This window comes from Rana temporaria, chromosome 3 (assembly GCF_905171775.1).
Source record: "Rana temporaria chromosome 3, aRanTem1.1, whole genome shotgun sequence".
Taxonomy (NCBI): domain Eukaryota; kingdom Metazoa; phylum Chordata; class Amphibia; order Anura; family Ranidae; genus Rana; species Rana temporaria.
Genome location: NC_053491.1, coordinates 390,238,633 through 390,260,642, shown reverse-complemented (window position 1 = coordinate 390,260,642; position 22,010 = coordinate 390,238,633). Strand labels below are relative to the sequence as shown.

Here is a 22,010-nt window from a genome sequence, read left to right as displayed (position 1 = left end):
TATAGACAGTTAGTTCCTTGCATGAGGCGATCTGACAAGACAAGTGGAATGGGGTACATGCCATTCTGTTTTGAACTGAAGTTGTATCCTTTGCATACAAACTATGTGCTGTAAGGTGCCCCTCTTTCTTATCTGAGAAAGTTGGGAGGAATGCATTCTGGAAACCATAATTCTAACGGGAACATTTTTTTTCACCCCAGCTTCTGCGCAGGTCACAGTGGATGCTTGCTGCACGAGTGGATATGAATGGGCATCACAGAAGCAAGTGTGCAAGAACCTCCCTGTTATCTCCGATTCCAAACAATGCAGGTAATTGGGATTTAACATGCAGTATGTTGGACCATTTAAGCAGTTCCTGATGAACTCACCAAAGTTTGCTACATGAATGGTCTGTCAACTCCTTCCTGCCCAACATCTGATTAAAAAAAATTGAAGGAGCCGAGTGGAAAATTATTGGTGGGACAGCCGCTGCATCAGATGAATCTGCTAATCTGGTATTTTGACAGACCCTATTTCAAGATGTTAGAATACAATAGCCACAGTGGGAGATTCATTCACCATTTTTTTTTTTCATTCAGCCTGGGGGATTATTTTATTAATGTATGGCCGGCTTTAGCTGATTCTCAAATAAAGCCTTGATTGTGTATGAAAGTACGTACTCTGAATCCAGTGTGGAACAACAGGGGTTGCAGCATCATAATGGAGACCAAGGCTCTTCCAGGGCTCTTCCTACTGCTAATCAGGGCTAGTGCAATATGTCTACACAGGCAAAGGTTTATTTTGGTGCACTGCATACTAGCACGTTATGACAGCCTTACCTTAAAACAAAGCCCTCCAGCAGTGCACTGCTGCCGGAGCTTCTATCTTCACCCAGTCATCCTTCCGGGTTGATGGGCTTCGACCATTTGAATGGGTGAGCCACAACTACGTTACTCCCGCGCATGTGTGAGAGTCACAGCTGTGGCACGGCTTTATTCAGAAGAGCAGAATCCTGGGACCTGCTTTGTACTGTGTTGTTGATTGTACCTCCCATCCCATACAAAGTTTGTCACTCACTTACTGTTCTAAAGCCCCCACAGAAGTGATGAGAAGGGCAATCTTCCTGCTCACCACCCACCCAATCGCCATTCCAGCTGCCAAGGTGAATGTATACTAGGGCCCCACAAACTCCACACCCGTCCGGGCTCAGAAGCCTCCAATCCAGCTCCCATCATACCACTCTGCAGATCCCAGCTGATTTCAACAGTGCAGCAGACACAGGGGGCCAGATTCACGTTGCCCGGGCGCAGCGTAACGTAACCGATTTAGGTTACACCGCTGCAAATTTTCTGTCTAAGTGCCCAATCCACAAAGCACTTACCTGGAAATTTGCGGCGGGGTATCCTAAATCCGTCCGGCGCAAGGCGGGCCAATTCAAATGGGGCGGGTACCATTTAAATTAGGCGCGCTCCCGCGCCGGACGTACTGCGCATGCTCCCGACGCAAATTTCCCAACGTGCTTTGCGCGAAATTACGACGCGCCGACGTTTGTTGAATCACGACGTGAAAAAATAACTTGCGCCGGGAAAATTTTTTTTTTTTTAAAAATTCAAAAGCGACGCGGGAAAGACGGGTATACTTTTACATGGTGTAGTAATTTTACACTTTGTAAAAGGTGCCCTATCTTTGCGACGGAAAACTAACACTTGTGGCGACGTAACGACGGGAAAAAGTTTCGTGGATCGCCGTAACTGCTAATTTGCATACCCGACGCTGGTTTACGACGCAAACTCCCCCCAGCGGCGGCCGCGGTACTGCATCCTAAGATCCGACAGTGTAAAACTATTACACCTGTCGGATCTTAGGGATATCTATGCGTAACTGATTCTATGAATCAGTCGCATAGATAGAAACAGGGATACAACGGCGTATCAGCAGATACGCCGTCGTATCCCTTTTGTGAATCTGGCCCTAGATTTCCGGCGCTGGAATCTGGGGATCACTGGAGGGACTCCCTTTAAAAATTCAAATCGGATCCTACCGAACCCTCCCCATCCAGGTTCCCTAAGTCACCTCTCTAAGCCGATATTAGTTGCCTGGCTGGTGTCTTGTTCTAATAGCTTTAATACTTTCTGAAACAAATATACAGACAAAAAAACAGGCTTTTTCCCCAATTCTAGTGGTCTACATAAATAGACTGCTTGTCACCTGGTCCTTCAAAACATAGCAGGCAGATGTTCTCTTATCTGGAAGTAAAATGAAGCTCTGTTATACATTAGACAAATCCACTTTCTGTACATAACCTAACTTTGCCAAATCAGCCAAAGCCATACCAGTGTGTAAATATATATTGTAACCTCAACTGCTGAATTAGTAGAAGCTTCACTGAGCATGACTTCAAACTGTTAAATATTTATCCATTTGGGTCTCCGAAGGTTGTCCACAGTTGTCATTCATCTGGGGAGCATTTGGCTGTAAAACAGTTATCAGAGTCAGGGCTCAGGAAAAAGGGCAAGGCGGGTTGATTTCAAACAAGGTCAGACAGGCAAGGTTAGCAACAAGGACAGACTAAAAGCAAAAAATCATATCCATGCCTACTGTGATGGCCAACTCAACTCTCAATTGTTGTGCTTTATACGAAAGTTACTGCCTTGTGATAAAGCGTGTCTGAGGACTTAAACAATGTGTGGCTGTAGGTGCCTGGAAAGAACAGCAGCAGGCTAGCATGGAGACCTAGGAAAGGATGAAAGAGCAGCAAAGAAAGCCACAGGACAGAAGCATTGGAACCAATGGACCAGTATCCATATAGACCATTTGAGAAATGATAGCTCCCCAGATAAATGACCACAATGCGGAAGACCATCAGACACCCGGCTGGATTATTTCACTGCTAAGTTTGTACAGTAGACATTTTCTGTTTTTGTCACTGGGAATTTGTAACCATCAAGGACACATATCTAATAATCACAGGTTTACTCAACCTACTTGTCCTTTTTGAGTATTTATTTTTAAAGGGCAGTCATTGCCGAACAATCTTTAAATCTGTCATCAGACTGTAAAAAAAAACACTTGAAATCTTGTAACTTGAGATTTCTGTAAAATCATCACCTCCTGCAGATTAGGCGTCTGAAGTGCACTTTGTGTCTGATGAAAGGTTTATCTAACCAGGTGAAGAATTTCTTGTGCTGAAAATTTATGATGGTGATCCAGCTACAGACTAAACTAACGTTACTGCATGGGCAGGTCTAGAAGTGTCTAATTTATCAGACAGAGCTGGAGGAGATATGTTTTTCAGCAATCACTGACCCTTACACCTACTTTAGTTTGTACTTTAAACTGACGGTAATGTTGATGTAAGCAGCATGTGAAACCAGCAATGGGGACTTGGGTTCAGTTCCCAATAGGATCCTTTCTGCACAGAGCTAGTGAATTTCACTGTGCATTTTTGTGGGCTTTGTCTAGGATAGTGCTATGTATTTTATGCAGTGCTCCTATCTATCTATGAGACCCCATGCTAGGTGACATGCTTTGTTTATGAACAAAGCCAAGAGGTAGCCATAACTTTGTTTATAAATAAAGAGTTAGGGTTATTGTTAGAGTCGGTTCACACAGCAGCGGCGCGACTTCGGGGGCAACTGAGGACGACTTCAGAGGCGATTTGCAAAACGACTTCTGTATAGAATGCAAGTCGCCCCGAGCCGCCCCCGAAGTCGTACAGGAACCTTTTTTTAAGTCGGAGCGACTTGCGTCGCTCCTATTAGAACGGTTCTATTGCATTGAATGGGACGCGACACGTCAGGCGGCTGAGCCGCCTGTCGTGTCGCCCCAGTGTGAACCGGGTCTTAGTGTTAGAGCCCATTCACACAGGGACTACTTTGGATCCGACTTCAAGTCGCCCCAAGTCGCCTCAAGTCGCGCTGCACGAGAAAATCAATGCAAGTGAATGGAGCCGTCTTAATGCACACTAATGCAGTCGCTCTGACTTCAAAAAAGGTTCCTGTACTACTTCAATCCGACAAGGCGACTTGTAGGCAACTTGTACCCATTGATTTCAATGGAAGTCGCTTTAGAAGTCGGATCACTGTCTTAACTGAAGCAACAATACAGGAAGAGAACATACATTTCTTAGGCAAACCCCTCTCTCCCACATAGCTGATTGTTGTATGATTGGCCACTGGACAGCCTCCTGTCCTGGAGGCAACTTGAAGTTACCTTGTAAGTTGCCTGATGATTCATACTCAAGTCGTGTCCAAGTTGCCTCCCAAAGTCGTGCTGAAAGTCGTGTTGCCCCTGTGTGAATGGGCTCTTAGGGTCACTATTGGAGTTAGAGGTATGGTTTAGGTTTAGCATTAGTGTTAGCATTTTTTGGTACAAGAATATGTCCAGGATAGTTGAAAGACACTTTCCTTACACAGAAGGGTGGCACAAGAGCAGGGAGAATGTCATCTAAAAATTCATTGGAGCTATTTTAAAGACGAAACAATAAATCAGAAAATTTCACATACATTTATTTTATAGTTTATACTTTTTATTATAGTGGTAAACAGCAATGTAAAGCTGACAATTTTCTAACCTAGGGGTCAGCATCCTTTTCTATATTATTTGGCAAACATTAGTGAACAATTAGGTAGTTGTATAATAATTCATTAATCTTCACCTCAGATCAGCCCCAATACATATATCTTTACACCCCAGATCATCTCCAATTCATGCACCTTTAGGCCCCTTTCACATTGAGGAGTTTTTCAGGCGGTAAAGCGCTAAAAATAGCGCTGCTATCCCGCCTGAAAAACTCCTGCACTGCAGACTCAATGTGAAAGCCCGAGGGCTTTCACACTGAGGCGATGCGCTGGCGGGAGACAAAAAAATCTCCTGTCAGCAGCATCTTTGGAGCGGTGAGAGGAGCGGCGTGTATACCGCTCCTTCACCGCTCCTTCCCATTGAAAACAATGGGAACCGCGGCATTACCGCCCGCAATGCGCCTCTATAGAGGCGCACTGCGGGCGATATTAACTCTTTATCGGCCGCTAGCGGGGGTTAATACCGCACCGCTAGCGGCTGATACCCGCGGCAATTCCGGCGGTATAGCGCCGCTATTTTTAGCGGCGTTATACCGCCACCGCAGCTCCTGCCTCAGTCTGAAAGGGGCCTTACACTTCAAATTGGCCATAATGCATGGACTTTCAACCTCTGCGCAGCCCCAATGCATGTACAATATTTACAAGTTAGATTGCCGTAAACGCTGCACCTAGAGACCTCAGATCAGAGCACCTTCAGAGCTCAAATCAAGCCTAGTTTCTGTACCTTCAGACCTCAGATAAGGCCCAGTTCCTGTACCTTCAGACCTCAGATCAGCCCAAGTTCTGAGCTGAGGGGTTCCCTTGCACGTCCCGTCCAATACTCCCTGGCGTAACAGGATGTAGCTCGATGAGAAACGGCATGGGTGTCTGTTGTTGATCCAGACACATCAAATGATCTGAAGATAGTCTGAATAGTTTGGATACTGCTGGGATGCCCAGACCAGAATTTGCAGAATACTGGCACACGGGTGGAATACAGGAACCCGCAGGAGCCAAAAGCAAGCCAAAGTCAAGATGAGCTGTAGTCAGCAACACCAGGATAGCAGTGATACAAATTGCAATGATAGGATGACATCGGCGGCCGGGCAGGAGACCTGAGAGAATGGACACAGGCTGCTACATATTGCCGCGGTCCATGACAGGACTGTAATGTACTGTGGTCTCCACTCACCTGTCGCTGTGTGGCAGACCGCTTACCAACAGGCCACGGACCAGTGGCGGTCCACGGGCCAGGGGTTGGGGACCCCTGTTCTATACACAGGGCAGTCTGCACAACAAATATGCACTGTGTGGGAATATTAGATAGGTACAGTACCCCAACATAGAGGCTGGTTTAGGTTTTGTCTTTGTGGAGATACAATTCTGGAAGACCCTAACAAAGGCTATATCCTTCTTAGTCATGTACTGCACTGACTGTAGTAGGTGATTGGAATAAGCTCAAGATTAAACTGCTGCCACTTCTTGAATATTACAACCCTTTAGGGCATACTTTGGATTCTTAGCAACTCATCTGTTGTGGTCTACACTAGGTGGAAATTGTCCAGATGAAGACCTCTGTTGGGTGTGATAGCCTAGCAGCTTCAGTTTAAAGTTAAACTCCAGTCAGCTCACAAAAATCATTTATATTAATGCTCTTTTAGTTTGGAGGACATATAATAGACAATATGACCTAAATTCTTTTCAGACCCTCAGGCTTTCTCACCGCCATTTCCATTATATGACCAGGTGCCATGAAGTTGCTTCTCTTCTCCAGTCATGCCGATGTCTACTTGCCATCATCATCTCATACAATGCAGGACCTGCGGTCAGCATTGTATTCTGGAGCTAAAGTGAGAATGGAGATAAGGGCAGCTTCCAGGTGAACTTGTTATATTCTCCATAAACTAAGCAAGCATTCGATTTTCAATATACCGTACCAGGGGAACGAGTGGATGGAGGTTAAAAATATTTTGTATATGCTGATTAAAGGTAAGCTTTGACAGAAGTTAACGTTTTCTGGTTTATTTGTGTTACATGGTGAAGTTTGTAACAAAAGACCTTGACTGTTTTTTTATGTTACGCTGCAGATAAAAGACTCCTGATGTCACTGAAACCTTCATATTTATGTAAAAGCATCCCGCTGCATGCCCAATTTACCAAAATCCACAGGAAGGATATTCTTCTGATCTGTATGTAATACAAAAAAGTGAAAGAAAACTAATTTCACTTAAAGATGAACGAGCTCATATAAGACTCAATGTAGTGGAGCCCACGAATAAATAAATAAATGAGAATACGCAGTCACCGAAAATTACTCATCAGAGATTTCTGATTATATTTACATTCAGGCCTCAAGTCAAGTTACAAATGGAACCCTAGAAACTCAGTTTAATTTTCATTAGTTCATAATATTAGGTTCATATTGGCTCCTAGTCATCTGCTACCCTGGGGTCTATTAGCTGACCCTCGTAAATCTTTCAGACATGTTATTACAATCTTAACATTAAAGTCCCGGATTTTAATAGAATCCTATCAGCCAGAGATATCTGGATAAGACGTGGGCACTCTGGCAATTCATAAAAAGGAATCTTTTTACAGCCTTTGGCTAAACAAACCACATTTATAGGCCAAGCAGGGAGGAAGTGAAGACTTCCCAGCAGAGCAGTTAAGGAAATCTTTCTTTATTTAGTGGAGCTCCCACAGGAGAGAATGTCAGACATGAAAGAGGATCCATGTGTGTGTGTGTGTGTGGGGGGGGGGGGGGGGGTCGGCGGCCATGTGATCGCCAGACGCAGTGTCCGACCTAAGGACTGTGAAAGCTTTTGAAGTGCTGGCAAAATTTTTTTATAGGAAAAACAAGCACTGCAGATTTCAATACTGAAGGTTTTTTTTTAAAATCTTTTTTATTGGTGTTAAAAACACATACAGGTGATCCACACATAACATAAAGAAAGCAGAAAGGTAGCCCACGCACGGGTCACATATGTTTACATTGTTAAAGTGGAGGTTCACCCGAAAACTTAATTTTTAACATTAGATTGATGCTCATTTTGTCTAGGGGAATCGGGTAGTTTTTTTAAATCGAAGCAGTACTTACCGTTTTAGAGAGCGATCTTCTCCGCCGCTTCCGGGTATGGGCTGCGGGACTGGGCGTTCCTATTTGATTGACAGGCTTCCGACAGGCTTTCGATGGTCGCATACATCGCGTCACGATTTTCCGAAAGTAGCCGAACGTCGGTGCGCAGGCGCCGTATAGAGCCGCACCGACGTTCGGCTTCTTTTGTCTAATCGTGACGCGATGTATGCGACCGTCGGAAGCCTGTCGGAAGCCTGTCAAGCCTACGCTTGAAAACGTTGATTACGATTTACACGTTACATATCACCGCGCACACCAGAGTGAGAGCAATAATTCTAACACAAGACCTCCTCCGTAACACTAAACTGATACCTACAGGGGGCTTTTGAAGCATCGCCTATAGGAAATATAGGGTACTGAAGCCTGACGCCATTTCACGGGTGCACAAAAAATGAAGGCTTGGCATGTTGGGTATCTATTTACTCAGTGCGACCTCATCTTTTATATTTTATTAATTGATTGCATTTGCTTGCCCTAAAATTCACAATCCTGTGTTTTTTACTGACATTTTGCGGTAATATTGTGTGACATAAAAAATTGGAACTACCGCTATTTTATTCTCTTGGGTATCTTATTTAAGAAAATATATACTATTTGTGGGTTTTGTGTAATCTTCAGGCCTAAAATTATTTTTTAAACATGTGTGTAAAAAAAATTCTCTGGCAGATAAGGGTTAATGTTATTTTTTCCAATGTGAATGCAACCAGGTTGTTGCCAAACCAGCTGCTGAAAAGACCTGTTTTGGCAATCACATTGGAAAAAATAACAGTTAAGGTCCAGTTCACTTCTAGTCTATTCACTTTATTCATTGTTATCAAGCAAGCCCTGATAAAGGGGGCACTCTTGCCCCCCCAAAACATGTTAGATACATTTTGGACTGTCACTTATTTTGGAATAAAGTTGTATCTGGACCTCTTAGTAGTGGGATGGAACTTCAATTTCCATTTTTGTTACATTCAACTCTCTACAATAACTTACATGTAGAAACCCTGGGAGAAGCGACAGCTCTAAGTTTGCAGCAGTCTCAGGGCGTTTCTATGAAAGGGAGGTATACAACATGCATAAAATGCATTAAATGCACATAAAATCCTATGGGAAGATTTTTGTGGAAATTAATAGATAGACAATAGCGTTGTCTTTATTGTTTTTATTTATTTTTCCTTAGGATAACCCAAGAGCAATGTTGTATTAATCAGCTGGAGGAACTGCACTGTACTACTGGCATAAACATTGCCAATGACAAGGACTCCTGTGACACCAATGAGCAGGAAAATGCTACCTGTGAATCCAGGTTTGTGAAGGTGAGACGTTACCCGGGTTTCTGTTCTCTACAGCCTAACCAGTCCAGTCTTTAGTTCAAAGGGATAACTGTTTGTATGTATGGGGGTTATTTACTAAAGGAAAATCCACTTTGCACTACAAGTGCAAACTACAAGTGCAAAGTGCACTTGAAATTGCACTGAAAGTGTACTTGGAAGTGCAATCGCTGTAAATCTGAAGGGTAGATCGGAAATGTGGGGAAGCTCTGCTGATTTTATCATGCAATCGTGTGTAAGCTAAAATGCTGTTTTTTATTTTCCTTGCATGTCCCCCTCAAATCTACAGCAACTGCACTTTGCAATTGTAGTTTGCAATTGTAGTGCAAAGTGGATTTGCCTTTCATAAATGACCCCCTATGTCCTTTAACAAGGGCCTTGATATTTCAGCGGACTTTGTAGCACACTCTCTTCCCACCATTGTACAATCTAGTATTACTATTGATTTCTGTGGCTCTTTAGCTGGCTGTAACCTGTTGTTGAGTAATTTTACAATTGTACAAAACTTGCAGCAATTTCCTTTTAAATGTTTTGTTATGTCATAGTGCCCCCTAGTGGATATACAAAAGAACAAGCTGCAGCGCAGCTCATACTGTCCTCTAAGAAAATTAACGGATGTAGTATTTATTTATTACAGGTATTTATATAGTGCTAACAATATACACAGCGATTTACATACCGTATTCACAATAGTCCTCGCCCTCAAGGTACTTACAATCAAAGGTCCTTATCCCACATATGTATATACACATACTGGGGCCAGTTCAGACATCAGCCAATTATCCTACCACTATGGGCCAGATCCTCAAACAAATTACGCCAGCGTATCTATGGATACGCCGCGTAATTTCAAAGTTCCCCCGTCGTATCTCTGTTTTGTATCCACAAAACAAGATACGACGGAATCTGGGCTCGATCCGACAGGCGTACGTCTTAGTATGCCGTCGGATCGTAGGTGCATATTTACGCTGGCCGATAGGTGGCGTTTCCGTAGAATTCCGTGTGGAGTATGCAAATTAGCTAGATACGGCGATCCACGAACGTACGTCCGGCGCATTTTCTTTACGTCGTTTGCGTTCAGCTTTTTCCGGCGTATAGTTACCCCTGCTATATGAGGCGTATCCTATGTTAAGTATGGCCGTCGTTCCCGCGTCGAATTTTGAAAATGTTACGTCGTTTGCGTAAGTCGTTCGCGAATAGGGATTTGCGTAGAATGACGTCACCGTCATAAGCATTGGCTTTTTCCGAATTAATTTTGAGCATGCACACTGGGATAACCCCACGGACGGCGCATGCGCCGTTAAAAAAAAAAGTAATTTACGTCGGGTCATAACGTATTGCCATAAAACACGCCCCCATCACATAGATTTGAATTGCGCGCCCTTACGCTGGGAGAATTATGCTACGCCGCCGTAAATTTTAGAGGCAAATGCTTTGTGAATACAGCATTTGCCTCTCAAAGTTGAGGCGGCGTAGCGTTACTAGGATAGGCTACGCCTGCATAAAAATACGATCTGCTACGTGGATCTGGCCCTATGTCTTTGTAGTGTGGTCAGGGAAATACTGTATTTGACAAAAACTCAAGCATGTGATCTGTGCCAAGGCAGTGATCACCAAGTCTGCTAGAGTATCATGGGAGACTAACATCAGGGGATTGACACAGAGCTGGCACTCTACACTGTCCATAGACAGGGCATTGTAACAAGTAGAAGCACAGAATAGCTCATATTTTTTTATATATTAAATCCTGGAAAGCATGATAATGTAAAATATGTTCATTACTGGTCAAACACAATAACAACAGCATACCATAGTAAAACACTAGGTTGAATATGCTCAGTCATTAGAGTCGCCCTCACGTGTCAATGTTAGCTGGGGTTCAACTAGCATCATCTTCTGTGCTGCAGATCTTGATATGCCATTTAGGCGATATGGTTTCATTGGCTGGGTTAGAGAGCCACTAACTTGTAACTGGTATGTTGGCATCTCACAGATTTAATACCAATATCCTACTGAAAACTAGCATATCCAAGTACCACTAATGACAACAATCATTATGCTTTTTTTACTCCCTCTTGGAGTGGTTATACACGCTACTTAAGGAAGAGCAGATCATTCATTTTGAGAAGGCATCCTTCACTAACGCTTTTTCATGGTCCAAGCTCTGCCCTAACTGAGCCTCTGCCCTCTAATGTCGCGTCCACACGATCGGATTTTCTGTCGGAAAAACCTTGGATGGTTTTTCCGACGGAATTCCGCTCAAGCTTGGCTTGCATACACACGGTTACATAAAAGTTCCCTGAACTTTCGTCCGTCAAGAAAGTGGTAACGTACAACACTACAACGAGCCGAGGAAATTAAGTTCAATGCTTCCGAGCATGCGTCGAATTGTTTCCGAGCATGCGTCGGAATTGCTACAGACGATTGGATTTTTCGATAGGAATTTTTTCCGTCAGAAAATTTGAGAACCAGCTCTCGATCTTTTGTTGGCGGAAATTCCGACAGCAAAAGTCCGATGGAGCATACACACAGTTAGAATTTTCTGTTCAAAAGCTCACATCTGACTTTTGCTGTCGGAAATTCTGATTGTGTGTACGGGGCACAAGGGTTTCTTTATGCATGCATTGCATTCTGAAGAATGATCTGTGGTGGATCACTTTTCAGAGGGTGCTTGACAGGTGGTGGAAAGGCTGTGTGTTGCCTCCTCATCACATGTTTTAACCCCTAAAAGCCCACGCTACAACCATGTGGCAGTGTGCCCCCATTACTTGATTGGGTTGCATTTGGTGGGCAGTACTGACAGACTGCCGAACAGAGGATGGGGTATAATGTATAATTCTTGCAAATGTACAACCCTATTTGGCTGCCTTTGCAGCTTAAAGGGGAGGGGGGGGGGGGTGTTTGGGGGCAGTAGAAAAACATCTTGAGCACATGTGTTTGCTGCCGCCCCCCAAAACATCAAGTGTAAACTTAGCCTAAAGAAGATTGTTTAACCACTTCAGCTCCAGACCATTTTGCTGGTCTATGATCGGGCCACTTTTTGCGATTCAGCACTGCGTCGCTTTAACTAACAATTGCGCGGTCGTGCGACGTGGCTCTCAAACAAAATTGGCGTCCTTTTTTTCCCACAAATAGAGCTTTCTTTTGGTGGTATTTGATCACCTCTGCGTTTTTTATTTTTTGCGCTATAAACAAAAATAGAGCGTCAATTTTGAAAAAAAATGAATATTTTTTGCTTTTTGCTGTAATAAATATCCCCCAAAAATATATAAAAAAATATTTTTTTCCTCAGTTTAGGCCGATACGTATTCTACATATTTTTCGTAAAAATTGATTGGTTTGCCCAAAAGTTATAGCGTCTACAAAATAGGGGATAGTTTTATGGCATTTTTATTAATATTTTTTCAAATAGAAAAAATCAAATAGAATAGAGTCGTCTTTCGAAATTTGAATTTAGAAAAGAATAGAATAGAATGAAACAGAATAGAATAAACTAGAATAGAAAATAAAGGAATAGAATAGAAAATATGGAATAGAATACAACAGAAAGGATATAGCTGTCTTCCAAAATTAGAATTTCAAATAGAATAGGACCAGATATTATTCACAATGAATTCAGATCGATTCAATATGAATTTGATTTCAATACTTTGAATCCATTAGAAAAATGTAAACTTAAAAAATGGTTCCGAAACTAAACAAATTTTTCATCCTGCACAATTAGTCTATCACTCATGAGAAATTTGTAATTACATTGCATTGTCTTTAGATCCTGGCTTCACTTGTTGTGATCACATCTTGGATATAGATTGAAACTTTTATCCAGGGTCTTTAAATTTAAAAATATTCTGATTTTTTTGTAACTTCTAACATGGAAATCTGTTTTTTCAGTACTTATTTTGTTACCTCAACCTAACTATTTTGTACTCCATCTATTTTATCTCAGATCAATGAAATTCCGTAAAAGAAAACATCTTCTGGCCATATACTGTGTATACTTTAATGACTTCTGATGGAATGCATATGTGAACTTAAATGTATTTTCTGCCGGTGTACCAACCTAAAATAACGAGTCGTTACCACAGCTATTAAAGTTCTTTCCTGTCTTGATTTGTTTCCTCAGAGATGCTGCAACTGCTGCTTGCTTGGCAGAACGGCCCATGTGCAGGGCCAGAGCTGTGAGCAGAGCTTGTTCCTGGGTTACCAGTGCAGCCTTGTCTTCCGGGCCTGCTGTGTCAAAGGTCATGATGGACCCGATATGCCCTCCTCCAACCACGATGAAGGTAGAGTGTTCCAATTACAGGACAATAATAAATGATAATTCGAAACCCAACCGATACATTCTTTGTTATGGTTCCCCCTGGAAGGTGACGCTGGCTCATCCAAGGTGTAGGGTTTAAGTTACAGTTGCTAGTCACCAGAGCACCCTGCAAGGGATGATGGGCTGAAGATCCCAATGGTCACCAGTTTGCTTCTTTTCATTGCAGCCTGCCCTTGGAGGGGCGATCCTGAGGGCCACATCCTGGTACCAGTTTGAAGCCCTCAGGATAACCCATCCGAGGAGAGGCTGGAATGGGAGGGCTACAATGCAGAGACTGTTTCCAAGGTGTCAGGGCAGGAAAGTAATCAGATATGAGGGGAGGTTGAGGTATGCAACAAGCAAGACATCAGCCAGTTCCAGGCAGGGTCTTGGCAAATGGCAAGCAAGAGATTAGTTAAAGTGGAGTTCCACCCATAAATATAACATTACATCAGTAGTTTTAAAAAAAATGTCATTAGTCCTTTACGAATTTTTTTTTTTTTTTTAGATGCCTTCAAAGTGTTGTTGCTAGGCAGAATAGTTAATCTTCCCACTTCCTGCACCTAGGTGCTTAATGCTTCCTAACCTACACCGCACAGACTCCTGGGAATGTAGTGGGTGTAACTTTCCAGGAGTCTGTGCATTCCCCAGTCTCAAAGAATCATGTGACTTGGACAGCACAGGGGCTGAAACCTGATCTGACACTGCTTGTGCAGCACTGAGCATGTGCAATATTTGCAAGGCTGAAATCCAGGAAGTCATACAGTCTGGCTTCATGATGCCCACACTTAAGATGGCCCCAGTCAATTTCTATTTTATAAAGTGTCTAAATGCTGTAACAACCTAACAAAACGGACCTTAGTTTACAGACAAACTTTACTAGAATACATTAAGCTTGTGTATTACAGGGGTATTTATATTTAAAAAGTGAAATTGTGGCCGGAACTCCGCTTTAAGTAAACCCAGATCAAAAAGCAATGTAAGTGCTTTTCGTGGTAATAAGACACAACACAAGCCACTTCAAAGACTGAAGCTTAAATACCTTTCTGATCAGAAATACACACACAGCATCATTTCTTTTGCTGCATACACACGATCGGATTTTCCTTCGGAAAAACCTTGGATGTTTTTTCTGATGGAATTCCGCTCAAGCTTGGCTTGCATACACACGGTCACACAAAAGTTCTCTGAACTTTCGACCGTCAAGAACGCGGTGACGTACAACACAATGACGAGCCGAGAAAATTAAGTTCAATGCTTCCGAGCATGCGTCGGAATTGCTACAGACGATCGGATTTTCCGATAGGAATTTTTTCCATCTGAAAATTTGAGAACCAGCTCTTAATCTTTTGTTGGCGGAAATTCCGACAGCAAAAGTCCGATGGAGCCTACACACGGTCGGAATTTCGGACCAAAAGCTCACATCGGACTTTTCTTGTTGGAATTTCCAATCGTGTGTACGTGGCATTAGAGCTCTGAAGATCCTGGAACAACCAGCAGGAATCATGTAGATACTAGAGGTCCTAGGAATCCTGAATATTCTCAAAGACCCTTCAGAGATATTGTGAGCAATGCAACACTCTTACTTTGTAGACATTTCCTTCCTGTTGCAGGAGACAGGAACTGAAGGGAGAAATCCCCACAGCAAAAATAAATGGACAGGGCTTTAAACGTCCCTACCTTATCCAAAACTAATAATGTTTTGGCTATACATGTGTTGTACAGTTATTTATTACAATACACTCGCTGACAGTGCCATTGGAGATCCTGAAAGTTCCTATGCAAACAGCTTTCTGTTGGTTCTTTCTATTGGTCTTTTAATGCTATAGCTTCCTTGACTTATAGCAGGGGTCTCCATACTTTTCAAGCAAAGGGCCAGTTTATGGTCTTTCAGACGTTAGGGGGGGCCGTATTGGGTAGAAAATGTTGGTGGGCAGTAGGAGGAGGAATAGGGCTCCATCATTGCTATTAGTCTAAGAGATAGTGCCCCATTGTTGGTGCCATTGGGAGGAATAATGCCTCATATCATTGGAAGCAATACTGCCCCAAGGGCCGGATGAAGGCTAGCAAAGGGCCACATCTGGCCCTCGGGCCGCAGTTTGGAGACCCCTGACTTATAGGGAAGCTCAGAAGACAGGATGAAGATTGACATGAAAATGGTTACACTTGCGTACAATGTTATCTACCTTCATCTCTGTACCTATTCAGTCTTTAATGTTGATTGGACCCTGGGCAAAAACTTTCTTGGGGTCCCCCATGCAATTTTGCTCTCCATCTGCTCTGAGACATACAGTAAACTGATTTTAAATCTAGCTGATATTTAATGTATCAGATCAGGCAGTGATTGCCATTGGTTGCCAGAGGTTACAGCATATCATTTCCACTTACTGACTGGTTGCTAGAGGTTGCAGCATACATTACGGCTCACTGATTAGTTGCTAGAGGTTACAGCACATGATTGCTTCTTGTTGATTGGTTGCTAGAGATTACTGTACAGTAATACTGCTCACTGATTGGTTGCTAAAGGTTACAGCGCATCATCTCTTCACTGCAGATGAGGCATGATATACATATAAATGCCGCCATGATTTACATATGAATGCTGTCGGCCTCAGCTATTTACATATGAATGTTGTCACTATTTACATATGAATGTTGTCACTATTTACATATGAATGTTGTCACTATTTACATATGAATGCTCACGTTGTTTACATATGAATTACAGTTATTGACATGTAAAAACACAGGGTCTGCAGGTGAGTCATCTGTACACAATAGGGAAGAGCTGGGCAGCATTAGTAGCAGCACTTCACACTGAGATATCAGGACACAGCTCAGGACTAAAACTTCAAGGAAATTTAAACTGGCATAGTTGACAAGTATGAGGCAGCTGCTTTGGGCCCCACAACAATGACAGGGCCCAGGGCAGCTGCCCCTTTTGCCCTGCCTTAAAGATGGCCCTGTTCCTATTGTTCATTCTGTGGCTTACTCTAAAGACAAGCTATACTTATGAATTTTTTTGCAAAATGCTTAGTATTAATTACGTATGTTTGCGAAAAAGTTTACTTTAACCTTTTAACCTGCCATAGCAGTTTACAAACAGTATGGAAGAGTGAAGTGTCTACTTCCCCAACCCTCCTGCTTCCTTACATAATTTTATTGACTAAATGACAAGTGAACATTAAGGGCCAGATTCATGTAGAAATCCGGCGGCGTAACATATCCCATTTACGTTACACCGCCGCAAGTTTTCAGCGTAAGTGCTTGATTCACAAAGCACTTGCCTGTAAACTTGCGTAAAGCCGTCCGGCGCAAGCCCGCCAAATTCAAATGGGGCGTGTACCATTTAAATTAGGCGCGTTCCCGCGCCGAACGTACTGCGCATGCTCCGTTTTGAAATTTCCCGCCGTGCTTTGCACGAAATGACGTCGCCCCGACGTAATGTTTTGAACGGCGACGTGCGTTACGTCCTTTCGTATTCCCGGACGACTTACACAAAAAAAAAAAATTGAAATTCAACGCGGGAACGACAGCCATACTTTAACATGGGCTGTCTAATTTGACACCACCTAAATAGCAATCGCAACTTTACGACGGGAAAAGCCGACTAGCGACGACGTAAGAGAATGCGACGAACGCGCGTACCTTAGTGGATCGCCGCAAACAGCTAATTAGCATACCCGACGCGGAAAACGACACGAACTCCACCCAGCGAGCGCCGAAGTATTGCATCCTAAGATCCGAAGGCGTACGAAGCCGTACGCCTGTTGGATCTTAGCCAAATGCCGTCGTATCTTTGTTTGAGAATTCCAAATAAAGATACAACGCGGCAAATTTGAAAGTACGCCGGAGTATCAGCAGATACTCCGGCGTACTTTTTCTGTGAATCTGGCCCTTAATCTTTAGGTTCACTTTTCATCTCCAACGTTGATCCCACAAATCACAAATGTTATCCTATTATTAATATGTTGCCATGTACTGGGGGGAAAATAAGTATTTTTATGCATACCTTATATATAACTGAAACCAAGCAGATCTTGAGTCATGTTGTTTTATTATCCTAGTTAACAACCCCTCGCTCCCACTTTCTGATACTGAAGACTTCTTGATGGGTGATCGCTGCAGAGGTAAGGACAGAGCTGATATTGAACAGATTGTGAGAAGCACCTAGAATGACTTCAGCCTCAACTGCCGATCTTCAGTGGAGAAGTATTCTAAGTGTAGAAATGGTATATGTAATGCGTAGTTATTTGTCATTCTTCCACCAGGGGGCGGACCTTGCAATCATCAGTGCCGTGACACTGGCAGCAGTGTGGTCTGTTCATGTTATGCTGGCTACCAACTTCAGCCAGATGGTGTCACATGTGAAGGTAACACATTTTACCCAGCTATTGGATATGTAATATATCTCAACTTTGACACAAAAAAAAAAAAATTGAGCCAACAGCGTAGCTTTCCAAGGAGAGTTCACATCATCTCCCCCCCCCCCTACTCTCGTTTTTTTCCCCCCCTTCATTTCCACTCCCTTTCTCCATTCCATGTTCCTTTCTTCCCCCATTCCCCCGTTAATTTTCTTTCCCTTCATTTCCATTTCTTTTTAGCCTATATTTCTATTTTATTTTTTCTCATTTTCTTTTCATTTTTTTATGTCCTTTTCATTTCCTTCACTTTCCTCCTCTTTGTATTCATTTTCTCCTTGCTATATTTTTTCCTTTTTTTTATTTCTATTTTCTTTCCGTTTACTATTTTGCCCTCTCTATTTCCTTTCCATTTAATTTCCTTTTCTATCCTTTCCATTTTCTTTTCTATTCTCCTTCCATTTTTTTATTTTCCATTACTTTCTTTCCTTTTCTATTCTTTTATTTTATGTTCCGTCCCTTCTTTTGTTTTCTTTCTTTTTATTTGATTTCCCTTTCTATTATTTGTCTTTCCTTTTGTATGCTTTCCATTTCCTTTTTATTTTCTTACTCTTTCATCTTCTTTTCCTTCTCCTTTCAGTTTTCTTTCCTCTTTCCTTCTGTCAAATTTTCCTTTTCTTTTCCTTTCTGACAGGAAAGTAAAAGAGGTTGAATATTTCAGTAGTAAACTATCTGAACATTTTGGCAACTCTTGATAACTGCCAGGCTTGTTGTTTTATTCTATTTCTAGATATTAATGAATGTATCGTGGGAACCCACAACTGTAAGGTTGGGCAGATCTGTATCAATCAGGTGGGATCTTTCCGCTGCCAGAGAGAGACCAATTGCGGCACAGGCTACGAACTTACAGAGGACAACAGCTGTAAAGGTATGACGAGCTCATGGACTCCATCTAGAGAGGGGCAGAAGGGTTCTGTTGTTTAGTAGCAAAATGTAACCCCATATGTGGCTTTGCCATTGTCCATGCTAACAACATGAGTCACTACCGAGAGAAGAGTGCTTCTAAACCCCCAAAAAATTATATACAGTGTAACCTTGGTTTAAGAGTAACGCGGTTAACGAGTGCTTTGAAAGACGAGAAAATTTAAAAAAAAATCCTGACTCAGTTTGTGAGTGTTGTCTTGCAAAACGAGCAGAATTCAAGCTAATGGGGCGTGCAGTACCGCATTTGGCCAGAGGTGCGGGGACGCCGGTGACACTCGGAACTGTTCAGAGCCGTTCAGAGCCTTTCAAAAATACTCAGAATCACTCTGAAACACTCGGAAATACTCCGTTCCCAGGTGTTTCCGAGCCTTTCCAAGGGTTTCCAAGATAATTCGAGCTGTCCCCCGAGTATTTCCGAGGCTCTCCGGCGCCCCCCACCTCTGGCCACATGCGGTATTGCATACCATAGAAGTCAATGCGGAATTAATTATCTATGTTTCAATTGACTTCTATGGGGAGACTCTCTTTGATATGTGAGTGCTTTGGATTACAAGCATTCTCCTAGAACGGATTATGTTCGTAATCCAAGGTTCCACTATACTGCATCTTGTCAGTCATTAGATATGGTAACTTCATCATTTTCTTTAAGGCCCTTGCAAAAACCCAACTGAACCCATTTGACACAAATGCCGGTGTCTTTCCCATGTCAGGAAAATCCAGGATCAGTGTACAGCCTCCCAAAGACATAAATTTGGCCAGGGCTTTTTTTCTCAGACCATAGGTTCAGGAACTCCCTCTTTCTGAGTCACCCCTCTTCCTTGTCCCTACCCACCTCTGAGCACCGTTCCTTGGTTCCATCCCATACCTACCTCCCAGTACCACGCCTTTTAGACAATACAGAACCAATTATCATTTTGTGGTGCTAAGAAATTTGTATGAAATTTGGTGATGATATCAAGAAAATCAGTAAAATCGATCCTCTGCAGCCAGAAACAATAGATCCCCCTAACAACAATGGACCACTCACAAAAAAATCCACCCCCCAGCAACAATAGACTCAGTACAACCAGCCTTAATAGACTCTCCTGGAGCTATCAACAGTAGACCCCCCCCCCCAACAGTAGATCTCTTTCAGCAACAACTGATCCCCCAGCAACATAAGACCCCCCAGCAACAATAGACCCCCCTGCAAAAATAGATCCCCTCCAGCTAGAATAGATCCCCCAGTAGTGAGCATCAATACCCTGCATCACACCACAGCACCCTTTGCCATTACATACAGTCAGTCCAGGAGGTGCCGGAACTGCGTTCCCCCGCGTTCCCGCTGAAAAAAAAGCCCTAAATTTGGCTATGTGCTGCTGTACTCTGGTATGCACTAATGCTATCACAAATATGAATATAGTGTATGGACACATACATAAAATAGAACACTTTCTATTTTTTGCATACGCCTGTACACTATACTCATGTTTATGATAGTACCGGAATATACCCAAGTACAGCAGTGGACAACCATTCATGTCTATGAGAGGCTGTATGCTGTTTTTGGACAACCCCATTACCTTTTTAATAAAATAGGAAGGATATGTTCTGTAATGCTCAACTGAGGAAACTGGGAGCAACTTACGTTGTAATTGGTTGTCTTTAAGTCCTCGTACACACGATAGGTTAACCAGAGGACAACGGTCTGAAGGACCGTTGTCCTAGGTTAACCGATGAAGCTGACTGATGGTCCGTCGTGCGTACACAATCAGTTAAAAAAACATTTGTGTCAGAACGCGGTGACGTAAAACACAACGACGTGCTGAAAAAAACGAAGTTCAATGCTTCCAAGCATGCGTCGACTTGATTCTGAGCATGCGCGGGTTTTTAACCGATGGTTTTGCATACTAACGATCGGTTTTGACCTATCGGTTAGCAATCCATTGGTTAAATTTTAAAGCAAGTTGCCATTTTTTTAACCTAAGGTTAAATAACCTATGGGGCCCACACACGATCGGTTCAGACCGTTGTCCTCTGGTTAACTTATCATGTGTACGAGGCCTAAGAGTTTGTGACATAACTGCATGGTTTGTTCCAAGGCCTGTCTGATGGCTGCTCTGTGAACTAAAGTTGAGACAGGACCAAATACATAAATTGAATCATTAATTATGAATATGGCTGCCATCATATTGTAAATGAATATTCTATTCTTATTTGCAGATATTGATGAATGTGCAACAGGAACTCACAACTGTCTCCCCACCTTCAACTGCCAAAACACACCTGGGTCCTTCCGCTGCAAACCCAAACTCCAGTGCAGCGCCGGCTTCATACAGGATGCACTTGGCAACTGCATTGGTAAGTCACCGTTTACACATGTGCAATTGTCTGTGTTTCATCCAGTACACATCAATGCATAACAAGAAAAATTATATCATTCTCTATGGGGCCCATTCACACCTATGCACATCTATGCAACACACTTCTGTGTCACTTTAATAAGGTGCAGAAACTTTTTTTTGATGCAACATAGTGGGGGGAGATTTACTAAATCTGCTGCGCGCAGAAACTGGTACAGCTGTGCATAGTAACCAATCAGCTTCCAGGTTTTATTGTCAAAGCTTAATTGAACAAGCTGAACTTATAAGCTGATTGGTCCCGGTAGAGCAGTGGCTACCAAATGTCCAGGAGGCAACTCTGCCACTTCCTGACATTTTTTTTTAATCCCAAGAGAGATTTTTTTATAAAATATTGCACTACCACTGCGAGCCAAGTGCTTGTCTCATGGTTTGAGCGCACCCCCATTGATTGTAATGGGTGTGCTTGACAGGCAGTGTCCCCTCTTCAAACTGCAAAAAGTCGAGATAAAACTGCTGCAACTGTGGCATGTATACAGCCCCATCCAACTCCAATATTAAAGTTTAGCTGGCGCAGTTGGGAGGGGCGCTCAAGCACTTTTTTTTACTCCCAACAGGTGACATTGGGTTACATATATAAAGTGGAGTTTCCACTGATGGGAGAGTCATGCCAGTTTCTAAATTGTAGGATTACTTTTTTGAGTGAGCTAATTCACAATAAAACATTTTTTGTTCCAATGCAGATATCAATGAATGTTTGAGCCTGAACGCTCCATGTCCTCCTGGCCAGACCTGTATTAATACTGAAGGCTCCTACACATGTCAACGCCACGTGGTCAACTGCGGCCGGGGATACCACCTGAGTGCTGATGGGACAAAGTGTGAAGGTGAGTGCACTTCTATGATAATGTACTGTTTTTTTTTTTGTAACAATAAAGCATCTTCATTGTTTTACTTATAACCTGTGTTTGTTAATGGATTCTACCAGGTTACTGGAAAAGATACTTAAAGTGGAGGTTCACCCAAAAAACAAGTA

The 22,010-nt window shown here is 42.7% G+C and overlaps 1 protein-coding gene across 2 annotated transcripts in view; it reads left to right on the top strand.

Annotated features, from left to right (window-relative positions):
* FBLN1 (fibulin 1) overlaps positions 1-22,010 on the top strand; it is a 113,534-nt gene that overhangs the window by 39,627 nt on the left and 51,897 nt on the right. For both annotated transcript variants that reach the window (XM_040345791.1, XM_040345792.1), the window contains exons 2-9: positions 201-309; positions 8,840-8,975; positions 13,114-13,273; positions 17,358-17,420; positions 17,562-17,663; positions 18,442-18,579; positions 20,838-20,975; positions 21,718-21,861. In XM_040345791.1, coding sequence (XP_040201725.1) covers positions 201-309; positions 8,840-8,975; positions 13,114-13,273; positions 17,358-17,420; positions 17,562-17,663; positions 18,442-18,579; positions 20,838-20,975; positions 21,718-21,861 — 990 coding nt within the window. The remainder of the gene's footprint in view (positions 1-200; positions 310-8,839; positions 8,976-13,113; positions 13,274-17,357; positions 17,421-17,561; positions 17,664-18,441; positions 18,580-20,837; positions 20,976-21,717; positions 21,862-22,010) is intronic.